This window comes from Neolamprologus brichardi, chromosome 3, assembly GCF_056152115.1.
Source record: "Neolamprologus brichardi isolate AB-2024 chromosome 3, ASM5615211v1, whole genome shotgun sequence".
Classification (NCBI taxonomy): domain Eukaryota; kingdom Metazoa; phylum Chordata; class Actinopteri; order Cichliformes; family Cichlidae; genus Neolamprologus; species Neolamprologus brichardi.
In genome coordinates, this window is record NC_142106.1 from 21,080,335 (window position 1) to 21,100,407 (window position 20,073).

The 20,073-nt window shown below is 46.1% G+C and overlaps 1 protein-coding gene and 1 pseudogene across 1 annotated transcript; one reads left to right on the forward strand and one right to left on the reverse strand.

Annotated features, from left to right (window-relative positions):
• Window positions 1-5,016: 5,016 nt before the first annotated feature.
• Window positions 5,017-6,323, forward strand: LOC118455901 (protein CFDP2-like; annotated as a pseudogene).
• An 817-nt stretch (window positions 6,324-7,140) lies between these two features.
• LOC148103846 (uncharacterized) lies at window positions 7,141-9,678 on the reverse strand. Its single transcript, XM_087838223.1, has 3 exons — window positions 8,964-9,678; window positions 7,436-7,875; window positions 7,141-7,266 (listed from the first exon to the last, which is right to left on the reverse strand). Exons 1-3 carry the CDS (start codon window positions 9,676-9,678, stop codon window positions 7,141-7,143), a joined length of 1,281 nt encoding a protein of 426 aa, XP_087694349.1.
• Between the last annotated feature and the right edge of the window lie 10,395 nt (window positions 9,679-20,073).

Sequence of the window (20,073 nt, forward strand, 5' to 3'; positions counted from 1 at the left end):
CAGTATTTGTCTCATTTAGTGTAAAGATATCAGTGCTATGCTTTCTCAAAACGGGAGACAGCAGCGCTGCATAAATGGCAGGTTGCTATTCAAGGAAACGCTGGAGCATGTCATAAGCACTGTTCCATCTTGTGCAGATGTTGGTCTTTTCTATTTTTGTTCCAGAGCTTGGTTTGCCAGTGTGCTTCTATTGAAAAAGCCAGTTATGCTCCACACTCTCCCAAAAACCCTGGCTACTGCAGGCACATTTAAGACTCGTTGTGATGCCAGATTGAGCGTATGGGTGAAAAACTTTCACATTCATGTATCCTGCTAGCTGAGTGGCAATTGTCATATTAGAATCATTGTCGGTGAGAGCCACCAGATTTTTCCAATTCCTGTGCTGCATTTTGCAGGAGGTTGGCAATGTTCTCTCCAGTGTGACTTTCATGTAAAGTTCGAGTTTGCAGATGTAAGACAGCAGTCACCAGTCCACTGTGAGATAATGAGCTGTTATAGTTACATATGAATCCACAGCCCGTGAGGTCCATGCATCGCAAGTTAATGCAACCTTTTGTGCTGTACTCAAACTTTCCTCAACTTTACGCTTCACGTCTATGTAGAGATTGGATAACGGCTGTGTCAGTGAAAAAACGTTGTGATGGTATCACATACCTGGGTTCCAGCATCTTGACCATGTAAGAAAAACCCTCATTTTCCACAATGTTGTAAGCAGTAGCGGTTTTAGATACGGGCGACACGGGCGGTTGCCCGGGGCGGCATCGTGGTGGGGGCGGCATCACCAGCATCGCCAAAAAAATATATGCTCGTACTCATGCTGCCCCGACGTCAGCCAGCGCATATTGGGAATGGTACAGGCACCGATCGGTTCTCTATTGCCCATTTGCTGGGAGTAAGGGCGCCCTCCGTTTGCGAGGTGCGCCTGCTGCTTGCGGCGCAGGGAGGAGAGGGCAGGGCAGCGGGGGATTCTCTGACAGCAGCATCTAATAACCAACTTGCAAAATAAAACAAAATAAAAACAAACACAAAACACCAGACATCATGATACAGACTTATAATTTGCACCGATGTTTTTTCAAAATTCTATACACGAAAAGTGAGCGCCAGAGCCCTCGGTGCACCTGCTCGCTGCTGAAGTCAAAGTAAACTTTATTGTCATCTCCGCTACATACAGTCCAGGATATAGAGAGACGAGACGATGAGGCTCCAGTTACAGCAGTGCAAGTAAACAAACAATGAATATAAGAAGAGTAAGAAAATAAATATACACTTTAGGACTCGAGGTAAAGGGATCAATAACAATTTAAAATTTACAGTTTACAGTTACAGTCTCACACATAACCCGTCGAAAGGGGAGGGGGGCCTGCTGCCTCCAAATAGAGCACATTTCATTTATAATGTTGTAAATCCAAGTCCATCATGTATTCATGATTTGAATCCTGGGTTGTGTGAAATCTCAGAAATACACCTTAGACAAAGCAAATCTGTGAACTAAGGTGTAGGTCTATTAGGTTATGTTGTGGTGATCCTCGGGTTGGTGGATTTGTGTTCATACTGGAGTGCAAAATTCAAACCAATGGAAGATGGACAAGAAAAGTTCAAAGCCATCAGGTCCTCAGTTTATATAAAAGAGAAAAGAAGAGGAGGAGAAACGAGCAAAAGATGCAGGTAAGCAGATGTGTGATTGGATAAAGGCAGGTCATCCTGAAACAATCAGAATCAGAATACTTTATTAATCCCTAAGGAAATAATGTGGATTACAGCTGCTCCAAGAAGAAATGGTAAAAATAGTAACAGTAACAGACTAAACTCCAAACAATACATTATGTTACAGATTTTAATATTAATTAGTCATTGTCAATTGTTGATTTGTCCTGTTCTCATTGTATGACGAATTATGATGGCTGTTTGGTAGCTGTTTGCATACTATGCATACGGGGGGGGGGGGTGTGTGTGCCAGAGGGAGTGTTCGCCCAGGGCGCCAAACAGGCTAGGACCGCCACTGATTGTAAGGACGTAGGTCTTTGCAGATGAAGTACATGATAGATTGTGTTACTTTTTTTAAGCTCACTCTGAATTGGGAGATAGCTTTGCCGTCCTCAGTTAATGTTATTTTTGGATGGTGGTGCGTAAGATGGGCCCGCATGTTCGTAGTATTCCCAGAATACTTTTTTTTTGATACGAGGCACCTTGCAAATCCCATGTGTCATATCCATCTCATTTGTCCCATCCTTGTTAAAAAAATCCAAAATGTGTCCAGACGTTTGATTTAAACACAGATGGTGCTTTCCTGATTTCTTTCTCTGCCTCCATCTTTATTTGATCAACTTTCCCACATGGTGACCTAACTTCTGCGGACCTCACTAGAGAAAAAGCTCAACCGCACCATTTGTTGCACTGGAATTTTTTATAATGAAATATCAATGTCTGCTTTCCCTGTATCGATGCATTATTACCAAACAAAATATTGTGATGCTATGCTGTATCGATTTTTACCCCCACCCATAGTTAGCACACCTCATTATTGTTGCAGAGTCGACCTAATGTTTTTGTGCTTCAGGTTCAGTTAGTTCAGTTCATACTATTCAAAACAGAATAGAAGAGAATAGAATAGAATAGCCCTTTATTATCATTGTACATGTACAACAAAATTATGAGTGCTCCACACAAGCTGTGCAGTAATAAAATATTAATATGAAGACAACACGAATAAATAACAAACAGGAGAAATATATACAATCAAGAGAAACTCACAGAATTCAAATTCAAAATTTTGTTTGTCCCACACACAACCATACACAGTGCGATGTGGTGAAATGCTTAGTGCTGTGCAATGCCCGACCATTAAACAACAATAAAGAATTGACCAAATTTACAGATTTTAAATTTACAGTAAAAGAAAAAGAATGTGCAAATAATGATTTAAGAAAGAAATTGTAAGAAGTGTGCAAATAAACAGAGTGCGTGCGGTGACGTTCAATGAAAAATCCTTTACATATAAAATCAACAGAAGTTCCTAATAAATAGACTAATAGGGAATAGCTGAACAGTTTCTGTGTCATGAGTGAAATTTCAGTGAATATGAATCATTACATCAGCACCTGTGTTTAAAATATTGTGCCCACCACACATGTCAGAAAATTCCCCAACCAGAAGCCCTGGATTAACAGTCAGGTACGACACATGCTGCGTACTTGGTCTCTTGCATTTAGATCAGGCAATAAGACAGAGTACAAAGCTGCGAAGTATGGACTGAGGAAAGCTATTACAGCGGCTAAGAGGCAGTACAGAGAGAAGCTGGATGGCTTCTACTCTTCTGCTGACCCCAGGTGGATGTGACAAGGCTTACAGCACATCACAGAGTACAGGGCCGCCATCAGCACCATCAGCTCTGCAGGCAGTCTGCTAGATGACCTCAATCGATTCTACACTCATTTTGAGACCCTCCAGACCTCCTGGACCTTCCAGAACCCTCAGATCACGCAGATACCTGAGCGTCTACATCTCTGAGGACCTCACCTGGATACTGAACACCACACAGCTGGCCAGAAGGCTGTATTTCCTGAGGAGGCTGGGGAAATTTGGCATGTCAGCCAAGATCCTCAGGAGGTTCTACAGCTGCATTGAGGAGAGCATACTGACCAGCTGCATCACTGCATGGTATGGCAGCACTACTGCTATGGATGGCAAACACCTGCAGAGAGTGATAACAACTGTGGAGAAGATAACCAGGACTCTGCTGCCCTCTCTGCCGAACATCTACCATCGCAGAGTCCAGAGGAGAGCTGCCTCCATCCTCAAAGACCCCACACACCCCCAACACGGACTGTTCACACGTCTGCCCTCGGGACGGAGGTTCAGAAGTGTGAAATCCAGAACATCCAGACTCAACAACTCCTTCTTTCCCACTGCTAACAGACTCTTGAACTGCTGACCTATTTTAACAGTAATAATAATTTTTGCACATCAGTTCATCTTACATATCAAAGCAGCATATTAAGCTTGTACCTCATAAATCTATTTAATACTTCAATTTTTGTCTCCATTTATATATTCATGCTATTTGTATTTTATCTATTTGTACATATTAACCGGCATCTGCGTGTGGACAGCAGAGAAATAATTTAATTGTACAGAGAGATGCTTTTTCGTTGCACACATGACAGTAAACGCTTTGAATCTTGAATCATCTCCAGGAGGTTAAAAGGGTTGGAGCTCAGCAGCAGTCACGAGATGCAGATGAGGTGATGAAGAAGAGAGTGTTCAGTAGAAAAAGGCCAGTGAGTCCATGGAAATGCTGCTTCTGCTGTAAGACACAGACCTATAAATGCATAAATGCTCCATGATTTTCATTTCTATCCATCATCTTGAACAATGGCGATAAATGTGTTCACTTCATTGTTGTGTGATTGGGTTTCTTCACGTGTCTCCTTCAGTGCAAATAAAGGACTGTTAGAGTGTGTGCTGTGTGTTTTTCTGACGCATGAAAATTCATTCCAACAAGAATTTCCCCTCTGCACTTTAGTCAAAAGTACGCTGTGGTACTTTTCCCAGTGACAGGCTCAGGTTGAACAGATATCCTAGGATGCCACACAGTTCCTCTGCGCAGCACCTCAGGAGCCTGGAGCTGATGCCATCTGGACTTGCAGCCTTCCGCACCTTGATCTGGCGTAGCTCGCTCCTCACTCGAAGTGCTGAGATAGAAAGAGTGGATTTGGGGGGAGGGGAGTGTAAGTTGGAGTCCACAGAAACCGTGGGTGGGTGTGTTGGCTGGGAGCTGAGAGGTGTGAAGTCCTGAGATGAAAGACAGGCACTCCCTGAAGATGAGGGAGATTGCAGCAGAGGGGACAATGCTGGGGGAGGGGTGGGTGTTTGATCAAACCTGTTAAAATATTTATTTAGGTCATTTGCCCACCCCAGCTCCACCATGAATGGTCCCAAGCCTAGATGAGAAAGGAGGAGGGTTGGGCGTCAGGCTAGCAAACCGTCCCTGTAAAAAACCCTACCGCTACAGAAATGACAAACGACGTGCAACGTGGCGGGAATTCTACTTCAAACTGGATGACGGTGATTGAAGAAACCGAAAATGGCATCCAGCGCCCGATGGAAGCATTATTCTCCGCCAAAACCATCACAAGAATTGGGACGTGGAAGGTTCGCACGTTATATCAAAGCGGACGGCTGGCTCAACTTTTGAAGGAGTTTAATGATTATTGGCTCTACATCCTCGGAATCAGTGAAATGAGGTGGATAGAGAGCGGCCGAATTATCAGCGATGGCAAGACGATCTTGAACTCGTGTCACCAAGATCGACATGAACATGGAGTGGGGCTTGTATTGAGCAAAGAAGCTGTGAGAGCACTCATTGGTTGGAAACCTGTTAACGACTGCATCATCACAGCTTGTTTTGGATTGGTACACACCAAGACAACCATTGTGCAAGTCTATGCGCCAATGGACAATACGGAAGTTGCTTTCAATTACAATTTCTAAAATCAGCTGCAAGACGTCGTTAATGACATCCCGAATCACGACCTTACGATGCAAGACTTCAATGCCCAGCTGGGTGGCGACCGATTAGGATTGGAGACAGTGGTTGGACCACATGCATCTTCAACGCATCTCAGTGACAACGGCGAACGATTAGTATCCTTCTGTGAGCAAAATGGGCTGTGCGTTGGAAATACATACTTCCAGCACCGAGAGATCCACAAGAAGACATGGTGATCCCCGGATGGGCATACATTCAATGAAATTGATTTTATTTGCATCAGCCAAAAATGGAGGTCTGCTTTGCATGACGCAAGGGCCTATCGAAGAGTGGATGTTGGATCTGACCACCACCTAGTCAGAGCGGAAGTCAAACTCAAACTCTGGAACCAAAGACAGCCCGCACCAAAGAAACCACTCGCAATTGAGAAGTTCAAGGACCCGACCGTTGTCAATGCCTTCACTTTAGAACTGCAAAATTGTTTCGCCGTCCTTGGAGAAATGGAAGACGTCGAAGACCTCTGGACTGGCCACAAGGACGCCACCGTGGAGTCCACCAAAAACACTATCAGAAGACGCAGAGGAAAGAGAAGCGAACAGTGGATCCAAGGAAGAACATGGAAACTGATCGATGAGAGAAAAATCGCGAAGCTCAAAAGAGAGCAGGCTAAAAAGCGAACAAGCCAGAGAGGAGGAAACCCAACGATACGCAGTTAGACCGGCTAGTGGAGAAAAGCTGTTGGAAAGACAAGAAAGAATGGCTAGAACAAAAAGGTGCCGAAACTCAGGAAGCAACAGATCAGAATGACTCCAAGACATATACCGCATCATAAATGAGTTTACTGGATCGAGGACTAATGCAAACGTCCCGGTCAAGGACAAAAATGGGATGCTCCTGATCACTCAAGTAGAGCAAAACAAAAGATGGGCCGAACACTTCCAAGAGACTTTTAACCAGCCCGCCACGACGTACAATTTTGAGGCAGAGAATGCCCAACATGAGTTTGGGGTCAACACTGGCAGAATCACCATCGAGGAAGTGAAGATCGCGATCAAGAGCCTCAAGAACAACAAAGCGACTGGCTTAGACGAAATACCAGCAGAGCTCCTGAAACACGGTGACCAACCCCAGGTGGAAGAATTTACGGCCCTGTTCAACAAGTGGTGGCAAAGTGGCACAGTGCCGGAGGACTGGCGGAAGGGCGCCATAGTCAAGCTACCAAAGAAGGGCAAGACCTCCGAGTGTACCAATTGGAGAGGCATCACCCTTCTCTCTGTGCCTGGCAAGGCATTATGTATTGTCCTCCTTCGACGACTGAGGAGTGCCTTCGACCAACGTCTATGAGAGGAGCAAGCTGGGATCCAAAGCGGCCGATCGTGCACGGAACAGATTTTCACCTTAAGAAACATCATCGAACAGTGCATCGAGTACCGGCAACAACTCGCCATCAATTTTGTCGATTCAAGAAGGCCTTCAATAGCATCCACCGCGATTCTTTTTGGCAGATCCTGCGCTTGTACGGTGTCCCTACCATCTTCATCAACATCTTCAAGGACCTGTACTTGCGATCGTGCTTTTGCGTTAAGACCGGAAACGGCCACACCGACTTCTTCAAGAACACCACCGGCATCAGGTAGGGCTGCATCCTGTCACCACAGCTTTTTCTCGTTGCCCTCGACTACGTCATGTGGCGAGCTGGTGCCCGTATAGGAGCTGGCATCCATTGGTCTGATCAAGACCATCTTGGCAACCTCGATTGCGCTGACGATATCGCCCTACTCGAGGAAGACGAGCTGAAGCTACCGCAAGGAACGACCAATCTAAGACAAGAAGCCTCAAGATTGACCCGAGGAGTTGCAGATCATGCACGTCAGCTCCAAGGACCCATGACGGGGGATCTACATCGGGACACCGCAGCTAGAAGAAGTGAAGAAATTCCCCTACCTCGGTAGCGTAATTTCCCATGACAGCGATGCGGAGGTGGATGTCAAATGCCGCACTGGAAAGCTGGCTGCGGTATTTCAGAGGATGAACAAGATCTGGTCCTCCCCGACTATCTCCCTCAAGATCAAACTCTGCTTGCTTAATTCGATCTTGATCCCAACCGCCATTTATGCCAGCGAGACTTGGAAGGTGTCGGCCTGCATCAACACCAAGCTCGACGTCTTTCAGCAGCGGTGCCTGCGCCGGATTCTGTAGATCCGCTACACCAAGCACATCACCAACGAGGAGGTCTTGCGAAGGAGTGGCACAGTCAAACTTCACAACATCGTTGCAGGCCAAAGACTCCGACTCCGAGGCATGGATGACGGACGGATTCCAAAAACAGAGATGCGCGTGCAACCCCTGGGCATTAAAAGACCATGAAGATGTCCCCGTAACACCTGGCAAAGGTCATTCCATCAAGACCTAAAGACATCAAATATATTGTTGGAAGAAGCTGAAGCCCGGGCACAAGATCAAGCCTGGTGGCATTCGTTTGCCGCCCGATATGTCAACATAAGGCATGGGAGGATCTAAGTTAGTAAGTAATTTACCCACCCCAAGTCTCCTGAAGCCTGGGTGGTTGGTATTTGTCCTGAGATTGTCTTCAGGCTGTTCCAAACCCCTCTGATGTTGTCCTGTTACAGCTGCTCTTCCATCTTCCTCCTGTAGTTTTCCTTCCCTTGCCTTATCTTTGATTTCAGCTTCTTCTGGAGAACTCTTAGCTCCTGTTTGTCTTCAGATCTAAAGACTCTCTTCTTCTCCTTGATGAGAGAGCCTTTATTTCAGGATTTGTCCATGGCTTGTTGTTAGAAAAACATCATTCCTTTATTATGGGTACGGTGTCCACACAGGAGTTCATGTAATTCGTAATGCAGTCTGTGATGCTGTTGAGGTCATCCTCCAAAAGGCTGCAGAGGTTAGAATAGAATAGAATAGAATAATCCTTTAATTGTCCCACAAGGGGAAATTTGGTAGGTTGTCCCATACAGTGGAAAGGAAACAGTCCCTCAGGGCCTCTTCAGTCTCTGCCGACCATTTCCTTACTGTGCGTTTCACAACTGGTTCTCTGTGTACTAGAGGTTTATACACAGGCTGGAGATGAACAAGGTTGTGATCTGAGCCCAACAGGGGAGGAAGAGATGATGAGCTGTATGCCTCCTTGGTGTTAGCATACAATAAGTCCTATGTTTTATCGTCTCTGGTGAGGCAGGTGGCGTACCGGGTGAAGGTGGGGAGAGAGGAGGACAGGGAGTGAATGGGAGTGCGAATGGTTGTCTATAGCCCTGCGACAGACTGTCCAGGGTGTACCCCACCCCAAGACAGATGGAATAGGCTGCAGTGACCCTGAAAAGGATGAGCAGAAGTGAGTGAATGTTGTGAAATGTGAAATGACTCACTTCAGTTTCCTGCTGGGATCTGACCTGCTGCTTCACATCAGAGCTTCTTTTCTGGAGGAGACGGATCAGCTCAGTGAACATCTTCTCACTGTCCTCCACTGCTTTATCAGCAGAGCCATTGATGGCCTCCACCTCCTGTTGAAGCAGCTTCACATCTTTCTCTCGCTCCTGGATTCTCTGCTGGATGTTTAGTCGTCTCACCTCGAGCTCCTTCTGCTTCTCAGTCCTTTCTGCTGCAGCTGGGACTGTTTCATGGCCTTTATGTTCATCCATCAGGCAGAGATAACAGATACTCTGCTGATCAGTACGACAGAAAATCTTCATCACCTCATCATGACAAGAGCAGATGTTCTCCTGGAGCTTCTTGGAGGGGGCCACCAGCTTGTGTTTCTTTAATGGCGCTACATCATAGTGAGGTTGGAGGTGTTTCTCACAGTAAGAGGCCAGACAGACCAAACAGGACTTGATAGCTTTCAGCTTCCTCCCAGTGCAGAAATCACAGGCCACATCTTTAGGTCCAGCATAGCAGTGATCAGCTGGAGCAGCTTGGAGTCCAGTCTTCTTCAGCTGCTCCACTAAAGCTGCTAACATGGTGTTTTTCTCCAGGACAGGCCTCGGTATGAAAGTCTTCCTGCACTGAGGGCAGCTGTGGATTCTCTTCCTGTCCTCTTCATCAAAGTGGGTTTTAACACAGTTCATGCAGTAGCTGTGTCCACAGGTTGTAGTCACCGGATCCTTCAGTAGATCCAAACAGATGGAACAAGAGAAGGTTTCTCGGTCCAGCTGAACTCCTTTCTGTGCCATTTTTCCTCTCAGTGTCAGTGACTGTGTGAGTTTCACTTCCTTATAACTGAAACTAGTCTGAGCTCTGACCTCAACATCATGTGTTTCTGCAGTGAATGGACCCTGTCAGCTCTTACACATCACCACATGTTGGTTACACCCAAGTGCAGATCTGAAGGGGAGGGAACAAGGAAACACGTGAGCAGAGAGGAGGTGCTGTATTTAAGAGCAGGAAGAAGAGGGAGGGTTATCAGGCTGTGCTGTATGCTGTGAGTGGTTTGAGAGCGATAATGTATGTTTAACCTTTCTTTTTTTCAACTTTTTAGCTTGTTAACCCTTTTTTCTATATAAATAAACTCCACTTTAGAAATGTCACAGTTCTCACTGAAGTTTGTGAGTACAAGAACATAATTATTATAATATGATGTGTTAAATTTGTTTAGATCCGAGGAATAAGGAAGGATTGGTCTGTGTTTCAGTTTGGCTTAGTTGTAGGCCTGAGAGTGTGTGTAATTGTTTAGAAGCAAAGGAATTTATGTACACTGGGTTCTCCTTGCCATAGAAGGAGACAGGAAGCTACAGTTGGGGGTTGCTGATGCTGATGCTTGTACCTTTAACAAAAGTTCATAATTGCCATAACTTAGAAGTAGGTTTGCAGAAGACTCTCCACATGCTTATCTGTAAATGTAAAACAACAAGAGGCCAATGGCCCAGTGGATGCAGAGTGGGAGTCTCAGCGTTTGTAATATGTTAACTCTGTTTTCTATGTTGTGTAGAGGAAATTGGTTTAGCTTGGGTGAGGAGATTACTTTTATGACCCCCAGGAAGTTACGTATACAGAGACACACACAGTGCTTTAATTGTTACGACACACCCACCCCTACATGCATACTCACTCACATACACACACAGTGAAGATTTTGCAGAGGGACACCGGCCTGGCACGTCTCCCCTTCTAGAAGATGCATGCTTAAATGAAGATGAATAAAGATGAATAAAGGTTTTGTGAAATGACTACTGCGTTCCGGTGCCATCTCTGGATGCTTCGAGGAATAAAAAGAACCGGGTGAAACTGAGTTTGCAACAAGTTAACGAACAGTCCTTCAGTTTTGTTCAATGCAGGAGGACAATGATCCTAAATGTACAGATAAGGCAGCCACTGACATGATGCTTATGTTTCATTTAGGTTTATGTTAATTCGAAATAGTTTCTCTCCCTCAGATAGATTTTTGGCTGTAAAAGGGCAAGAAATCATAATATAACTGAATGTTTTTGCCCCTTTTTCAGAATAATCTCAGTTTTTTCTGGCAGTCACTTTACATTATTGTTGTCACGGTCCTGGGTCAGTGACCCAGTGTTTTGAGTTTCTTGTGCCTCTGAGTTTTTTGTATTATGTTCTTAGTTCTCTTTGTTGTCCCAGCTTATTCTTTAGTGTAGTGTCTTAGTTTGGTTTTCTTGTATTCTGTTTAGTTCTCTGAGTATTTAGTAGCTGCCCTCTGTGTCTCTTTGTTGTTGGTATTGTCTGTGTTTCTTAGTTGCTCTGTCTCCCCTAGTCTAGTTTGCATGTTCCTGTTTTACTTTGAAGGTCTGTGTCTCATGTGAGTATATCCTACTTTGCTCCCTTGTCTCGTCAGTTCTGATTTCTCCCAGCTGTGCTCTCCTTCTGTGTCTCATTCCCCTCGTTACTTCCCAGTGTATTTAAACCCTGTGTTTCTCTGAGTCAGTGTTGCGTTGTCCCTCTTGCTGTGTGGATCTCCCTGTGTGTTTTAGTTTGTTGTTTCCCAGTTTAGTTTGTATGTTTTTTCCTGCCAGCCAATAAAGCTGTGACTTTGAGTTAACACCTTGAGTCGGAGCGCCTGCATTTTGGGTCCTACTCCTGCCTGCCACACTGCACTCCTTGACAGAACAACGCGAACAGACATGGACCCAGCAGCACTCAACCCACCAGAAGAACTGCGTCTGGACATAATTTACTCTGTGGAAAGACTCCTGCATCTCTGGCTTGAACATGAGGGGAGGGAATTTCGCCGTGCTGTGGAAACCAGACTATAGCGTTTAATCTCTGGTCTTCCTTGGCTACTCAGTGCGCTCCACCCGCTCGAACAAGATTTAATCCTAAATGAGCTCCACCTTCATCCCCCAGCTGCCACTGCTCACCTGCCTGAAGGGCCGGACGTGGAGCTGCTCGGCCCGTCAGAGCCATCATCAAAAAAGAAGCGGCGATCACGCCGCCGACGTCCATCGCCACAGCCGGACCCTGAGTCCTCTCAGTTACCAGGTGTGGTAAAAGAAAGAGACAATGGATTTGGGACTGTTTATTCCGGAGCCGTTTGTGCTCACGTAGCTGCCCGGCCCCCTGGTGCTCACGTAGCTGCCCGGCCCCCTGGTGCTCACTTAGCTGCCCGGCCCCCTGGTGCTCACTTAGCTGCCCAGCCCCCTGGTGCTCACTTAGCTGCCCAGCCCCCGTCTCCTGTGTCCCCGCTAGCACAGTCGTTTACTCCACCACTAGCTCCATTTTCACCTCAGCTATCACTCCAGCCTCCTACGTTGCCTTTAGCCCAGTCTGCTATTCATTGTTCGATTCAACCCTTAGTTCGGCCACTTGTGCAATCCATAGCTCAATTCCCCGTTCAGTCCTTTGCTCATGTGCCTATTCAGTTCCGAGCTCAGTCTCCTGCATCGCCACCAGTTCAGTTCTCCGTAGCACTTCAGTCTCCCTCCGTTTGGTCTTCCACTCAGTTGCCCTTAGCTCCATCATCCACACTACCACCCGTTTCTCTTCATCACTACACTCAGCCATTCAGGCTGCTACTCAGTCAGTCATTCAACCTATAGCCCTGCCATTAAGGCACTGTAGCTGAGCCATTAGCTGCACGACCCGCAGCCAATTCGGCCACTCCTCCACCCGTTACACCTCCACCACAACCGTCAGTGCAGTCCCCAGTGCAGTCCCCAGTGCAGTCCCCAGTGCAGTCCCCAGTGCAGTCCCCAGTGCAGTCCCCAGTGCAGTCCCCAGTGCAGTCCCCAGTGCAGTCCCCCACTCAACCACCAGCACCACAACCGTCACTACTACCTCTAGTTCAGTTTCCTGTGCAGTCACCCCTAGTTCATTCCCCTGTGAAGTCATCAACTCCACCACCTACTCCACTCTCACCACCACCACCGTTACTACAGACATCAGTTCAGCCCCCTGTGCCAGTGCAGACGCCCTCAAATCAGTCTCCCGTGCAGTCATCTACTTCACCACCATTAGTAGCCCAGCTCCCCGTGTCTCCCGTGCAGTCATCTACTTCACCTCCACTAGTAGCTCAGCTCCCCGTGTTTCCAGTAGCTCAGCTCACACCTGAGCCATTGGCCCAGTCCCCAGTAGCAGTACAGTCTTCTGGTCAGCTTAACATTCAGCCAGGGGTCCCAATACCCTCTGGCTCTACATCAGCCCCTGCTGGAAGCTCGGCTGAGTCCATCCAGCACTCTGCGGCTCCCGCACCGCCACCCGCCTCTTCCGCTGGGGGTTCTGGTGAGCCCGGCCAGCCCTTCCTCGTCTCCGCTGGAGGGTCCGAGGGGCCCGTTCAGCCTCTTGCCTCTTCAGCTGGGGGTCCGAGGGGCCCGTTCAGCCTCTTGCCTCTTCAGCTGGGGGTCCGGGAGGACCCAGCCAGCACATCCTCATGTCTGCTGACGGTTCTGGTGGGACCGTTCGGCCACCACTGGCTCGACCGCCTGCAACCTCAACATCCACGCCGCCTGCAGCATCAGCATCTGCTTCCGCCACGCCTGGTTCAGCCTCCGAGCCTTCGTCTCCACGCTTGGTCCAGCAATTGTTACACCCCCGTCCAAGGTACGTTCAGCACCTCGGCATTGTCGGCCAGTTTCTGGGCCTCTAGCCGGACGTCATCGCCATCGTGGGCGGCCCCCAGACCACCTTCGCCTGACTCGCCGCCGCTGCCCTCCGCACGGTCTGCCCCCTGAACTGTCTCTATGTCGTGACCACCGATGCTTTCCGCACAGCCGGCCTCGAGACCAGCTCTGTCACCTGTGCCACCCACCTGGTCAGCCCCCCCGACTGTTTGACTTCTGAACTCTTGTGCCGGCGACCTCCGGGTCGGCCCCCTGAACTGTTTCTCTGTTGCCTCCGTTGCCGTCCGCACGGTGAGCCCCCTGACTTACTGTTGGACTGTTCTTTGTGCACCAGTGTTTTTTGTGCACGTGTCCTTTTTGGGCTCCTGGTGCTCCCGTTTTGTTTTGCTTCGTGGTGGTATTTGGTATTGTCTGTTTCTTAGTTGCTCTGTCTCCCCTAGTCTAGTTTGGGTCTTCCTGTTTTATTTTGAAGGTCTGTCTCATGTGAGTGTATCCTACTTTGCTCCCTTGTCTCGTCAGTTCTGATTTCTCCCAGCTGTGCTCTCCTTCTGTGTCTCATTCCCCTCGTTACTTCCCAGTGTATTTAAACCCTGTGTTTCTCTGAGTCAGTGTCGCGTCGCCCCTCTTGCTGTGTGGATCTCCCTGTGAGTTTTAGTTTGTTTCCCAGTTTAGTTTGTGTGTGGTTTTTTTTTTTTTTTTTTTTCTTCTTCCTGCCAGCCAATAAAGCTCTGACTTTGAGTTAACACCTTGAGTCTGTGCGCCTGCATTTTGGGTCCTACTCCTGCCTGCCACACTGCACTCCTTGACAATTGTATTGTTATGGAAATGGAACAACAGTTTAAAGTTAAAAAAAAAAAGGACTGTTTTTTTCTGATTGAAATGGATACATTTTGTTCCTGTTGAATATATCAGTAACATAACATCAACTTTTAATATGAACTATACTAAATATCTGCAACAATATTTTTGAGCCTAGCCCACTCAGGTTTTTAAATCTCCAGGCCTTTTTGGGGGGCGGTGCTACTTCTCCACACCTGCTTCTCTGCTCCATGCATCATCAGTTCTTACTCGTGATTGGACCACAGTTGCTGCTCGTGCATTCTTTTTTTTTTTTTTTCTTGCTTTAAAAATGTAATTTTTTCATTTAGCAATCACTGTACAGTATCATGTTCATCAGCTTCAATAATTTGTTACAGATATCCATGTATGTCTTTTTAAACAACAAAAACATCCACACAAAAGACAAAAAAATGGGGAAAAAAGGAAATAAAACAAGACAAAGGAAAAAACACCCTTAAGTAGTGAGATTTAATTATGAGTAATATAGCTAGTTCTTCCGGGATTGTGATTTCTAGCTCTTAGGTTTAGCTCTGCCCTCGTGTTTAAATCTTCATCCCCCAGTCAGTCATGTCTCATGTCACGCTTGTCTCTGTACTCTGTGTTCCCTCTGGTGTTGTGTGTCTGAGTTGAGTATGTGGATTTCCTGTTTTACTTTTGAAGGTCTTGTCTCATGTTAGTGTATTCTGAAAAACTTCCTTGTCTTGTCTAGCCTAATGAGTTCCAGCCATGTGCCCACCTATTCCTTGTTTCCTCATGTGCCTGCCAGTGTATTTTAGTCCCTGTCAGGTAGTTGTTGTTGTTGTTGCGTTGTGAACATCAGTTCTCCCTTGTGCGGTCTCTCCTGATGTTTTCTTGTGTATTTTGGTTCTAGCTTTCCAGTTTTTCTGTTTGGTTTTCCTTGGTCAGCAATAAAGCTGCTTTCAAGTTCACGCTTTGCCTCAATGAGTCCAGTGTTTGGGTCCTTTTCTCCTGTCTGCACAGCACACACCATGACAGAACAACTCCACCATAAAATGGACCTAGCGGGCCAAGGTTTTGCAATGGAGATGGACATGCTCGAGCAGCTGCGGGATTACTGCAGGAGCGTAATCAATGCGATGGAAAGTTGTAAGAGACTTCAACAGGTAGTGTTTTTCCGATCACTTCCTCTCATCCACTACCTGTACCATCAGTTTTTTGGACAGTAAAGAATTAAAACTAATAATAACGTCTCTGAGAGCGAGGCTGTTTTGCATGGGCAGTCCAGGCAAGTAGGACTCAGCCACACTTCTACAAACACTCACTGCTTGGTCTGTGCAGTCACTACTTCAGGCCCCATGCAGTCAGCTACCCGGCCGGGAGCTCAGTCAGCCACTCAACCACCTGCTCTGCTTCCACCACAACCACCACTTCAGCCCGTAGCCTGGTCAGCCGCCCAGACTTCAGCCCGGTCATCAGCCCAGTCATTTCTTGTTCAGTACCCAGGTCAGTTGCCCTTAGCTCTGCCTCCTGTGTTGCCCTTAGGTCTGCGATTAGCTCTACCCTTACAGTGGCTTGCAAAAGTATTCGGCCCCCTTAAACTTTCCCACATTTTGTCACATTACAGCCACAAACATGAATCGATTTTATTGGAATTCCACGTGAAAGACCAATACAAAGTGGTGTACACGTGAGAAGTGGAACAAAAATCATACACGATTACAAACGTTTTTTACAAATAAATAACTGAAAAGTGGGGTGTGCGTAATTATTCAGCCCCCTCTGGTCTGAGCAGTCAGTTGCCCATAGACATTGCCTGATGAGTGCTAATGACTAAATAGAGTGCACCTGTGTGTAATCTAATGTCAGTACAAATACAGCTGCTCTGTGACAGCCTCAGAGGTTGTCTAAGAGAATATTGGGAGCAACAACACCATGAAGTCCAAAGAACACACCAGACAGGTCAGGGATAAAGTTATTGAGAAATTTAAAGCAGGCTTAGGCTACAAAAATATTTCCCAAGCCTTAAACATCCCACGGAGCACTGTTCAAGCGATCATTCAGAAATGCAAGGAGTATGGCACAACTGTAAACCTACCAAGACAAGGCCGTCCACCTAAACTCACAGGCCGAACAAGGAGAGCGCTGATCAGAAATGCAGCCAAGAGGCCCACGGTGACTCTGGACGAGCTGCAGAGATCTACAGCTCAGGTGGGGGAATCTGTCCATAGGACAATTATTAGTCGTGCACTGCACAAAGTTGGCCTTTATGGAAGAGTGGCAAGAAGAAAGCCATTGTTAACAGAAAGCCATGAGACGTCCCATATGCAGTTTGCCACAAGCCATGTGGGGGACACAGCAAACATGTGGACGAAGGTGCTCTGGTCAGATGAGACCAAAATTAAACTTTTTGGCCAAAATGCAAAACGCTATGTGTGGCAGAAAACTAACACTGCACATCACTCTGAACACACCATCCCCACTGTCAAATATGGTGGTGGCAGCATCATGCTCTGGGGGTGCTTCCCTTCAGCAGGGACAGGGAAGCTGGTCAGAGTTGATGGGAAGATGGATGGAGCCAAATACAGGGCAATCTTGGAAGAAAACCTCTTGGAGTCTGCAAAAGACTTGAGACTGGGGCGGAGGTTCACCTTCCAGCAGGACAACGACCCTAAACATAAAGCCAGGGCAACAATGGAATGGTTTAAAACAAAACATATCCGTGTGTTAGAATGGCCCAGTCAAAGTCCAGATCTAAATCCAATCGAGAATCTGTAATTGCAGCAAAAGGTGGTTCTACAAAGTATTGACTCAGGGGGCTGAGTCATTAATTACAGGGTGGGGGGTGTCTCACACTTTGATAAAGCACTTGGAGCATGAGAATGTGGATACAAATTTGTAATTTCTCATTTAATATGCTGAGAAATCAGAGCGATGAAAACCTAAAGAATCATCAGATGTTTACTTTTTATCTGTCTGTAAATCATCATCATCATCATTTATTTATTTATATAGCACTTTAAAAACACACCTGGTTGACCAAAGTGCTGTACAATACTAATATGCACATAGTAATAAAACCAGACATAGCAATAAAATTAAAATAAATAAATAAATAAATAAAAATATCAGTTACCCACAGAGTTAAAAGCCAGGGAATAATAATAGGTTTTTAATAAAGACTTACAAACTGGCACTGATGTAACCTGTCTAATATGGAGGGGAAGGTTATTCCAAAGCATCGGCGCAGCAACAGAGAACGCTCGGTCTCCTCTAAGTTTCAGCTGTGACTTTGGGACCGAAAGCAGCAACTGCTCAGCTGACTGAAGGGAACGAGTGTTGACGTGGGGCTTCAACAAGTCAGACAAATAATCAGGTGCCAGACCGTTTAGAGATTTAAAAACCAATAAAAGGACTTTAAAATGAGCTGGCAGTCATCTGCGTATAGATGGAATGGCACTTTATGTTTCCGGAAAATCGCGCCAAGAGGCAAAAGGTACAATGAAAACAATAACGGCCCAAGAATAGATCCCTGTGGCACACTGGGATCTATTCTGTAAATGAACGGCTACGTTTCAAAAGAAACTATTAACAGCTCAATCAAGATCATTTTGCTCATTTTTTAACGACCAAAACGGGCTGTGTTTATAACTTGGCAGCAGTTAGTACTCGAATGGATGTGGCGGGGGGAATCCCTCATGAAGGAACTACTGGGACAGATATACAAGTAGCTAATGTGATGTAAGCTAGATACAACCTCTCAAAGCAGTTACCTTCACAATCTCATACCAGTATAATTTCACTGAAATGGTAACTCCATGAATGAAGCATGTTTACATAGTTTATAGTATTTAGCGTTTTAGAAAAGTGCTACTGTTCAGTCCAGTGTTTTAAAGTTTTAAAATCTGAAAGGGAAAGAGAGGGGGATGATGATGATTGGCTGATCTGAGGGTGGATCTGCCTCTGAGATGTCTGCTACCCGGGCAGCCAGTGCAGACATCTTTCCTCTCTTCACCCTTTAACATGTGCCAGAATAGTAGCAGTTTTTGATATGGGTGACATGGGTGGTTGTCCAGGGCGACATCATGGCTTTGGCAAAAAAAAGTTGCTGGCACCCATGCTGCCCCGACATCATGCCAGCGCATTTTGGAGATTGCGCTAGTCAGCGGGGATAGTGGGGGATTCTCTGGCTGGCTGGAGCGGCATTTAAATAACCAGCTCCCAAAATAAAAACAAACAAACGGGCTGTCAGCATTAACACCGTCATCACAATTACTGGGCACAGGGCGGTAGAGGGAGTGTTCACCCAGGGCACCAAACAGGCCAGGACCGCCCCTGTGCCAGAAGGTAATGTGATTTCAATGAACTCGCTGTTATTGTTATTGCATATTTGTGTTCATAGAAAAAACACCCTCGATCCCTTAAAAACCAGCGGGGCAGAGTTTTCACGTCAGATAGTGACAATCTTCAGTCCACTGGCATCCTCTGAACTCAGAGTTTAGCTTTAATTCAGTTCAGTTCACTTTTATTTATATAGCGCCAAATCACAACAACAGTTGCCTCAAGGCGCTTTAAAAAATAAATGAAATTAAAAACGTTTAAAGTGGAATTTACAACCAGCTTCTCTGAAATGTGATACTCTTTTTCTGACAAAGTTGTATTTTTACTCAGTTGTATACAGCATTTGTATTCTATTTTTATCCTATTGTATATTTTATTCTATTTATTCTACTGCAGGGGTTGGCAACCCTAGGCACGCGTGCCACAGTTGGTACGCGAAGGGTTAACTGATGACACAGCCATAGCTGGACTGGCCATCGGGCATACCAGGCCTCGGTGGCCCAATGATTTTTTTTTTTTTTTTTGTAACGGTATAAACAATGAAAGATGGTGGATTGGCCAGATGCTGGCCGGTGTGTAAAAATAACTCAGTTGTTTAGTGGTGGCATCGCAGAGCGTCCACAGATTCAGTAAAATTAACAAGTGGTGGAGGATAGCAGGTGGATGAGGGAGATCGGAGGCAGGAGGAGGAGAGACCCGAGGCAGCCGCCAGTCTGAGCGTCAGGTGAACTGAACTTCAGGTAAGAAGTTATGACCTGCAGTCTATCTGGGTCAGATATAAACCAAGTTTAGGTGGAGTTTATTTTCGTTGTGCTGACTTTTTATAGTCAGTTACAATAACTCGTACTGCGTACTAGCTAGCATGACGGAGTTTCTATACAGTTGGGTGGGTGCTATGATATTACTGATAGTGAACTTTATTTAATTCATAAGGTTAGTTAGTAGAGTTGCCAACCGTCCCATAAAAAGACGAAATCCTCCCGCATTCAGAGAAATTATTATGCGTTTCGTGTTGAGCTGAAAAGGAGCACAGTTTGTCCCGGACTTCAGCTAGAATGAAAAAAGACACAAAGGTGGAGTTTTATTCTTTGTCTTTGCTGCACAGCTGCCTCTTCTTCTCTCATTCTCTCCCCTCCCTCTCCTGTTGCTACTATCATGAAACTGATCAATGATCAGCTGATCGGTTTTTTTGTAGCGTCACTCCAGACCTGTAAACCTGTGTTAGAAAATGAAATCAGCGTAGTTTTCATGTTAAGTCTGTTTAACTCCTAGCTCCACCTGGAGCCTGCATCCACACTATTATTGCCTGGAAAACAAATCTGTGAGTTAATATAAACTTTACATTTGCAAGCAACTGTAAGTCATAAGAGTAATAAGGCATTCAGCACTACAGACACAAGTTTTGTGCAATTTTTTTCCCCC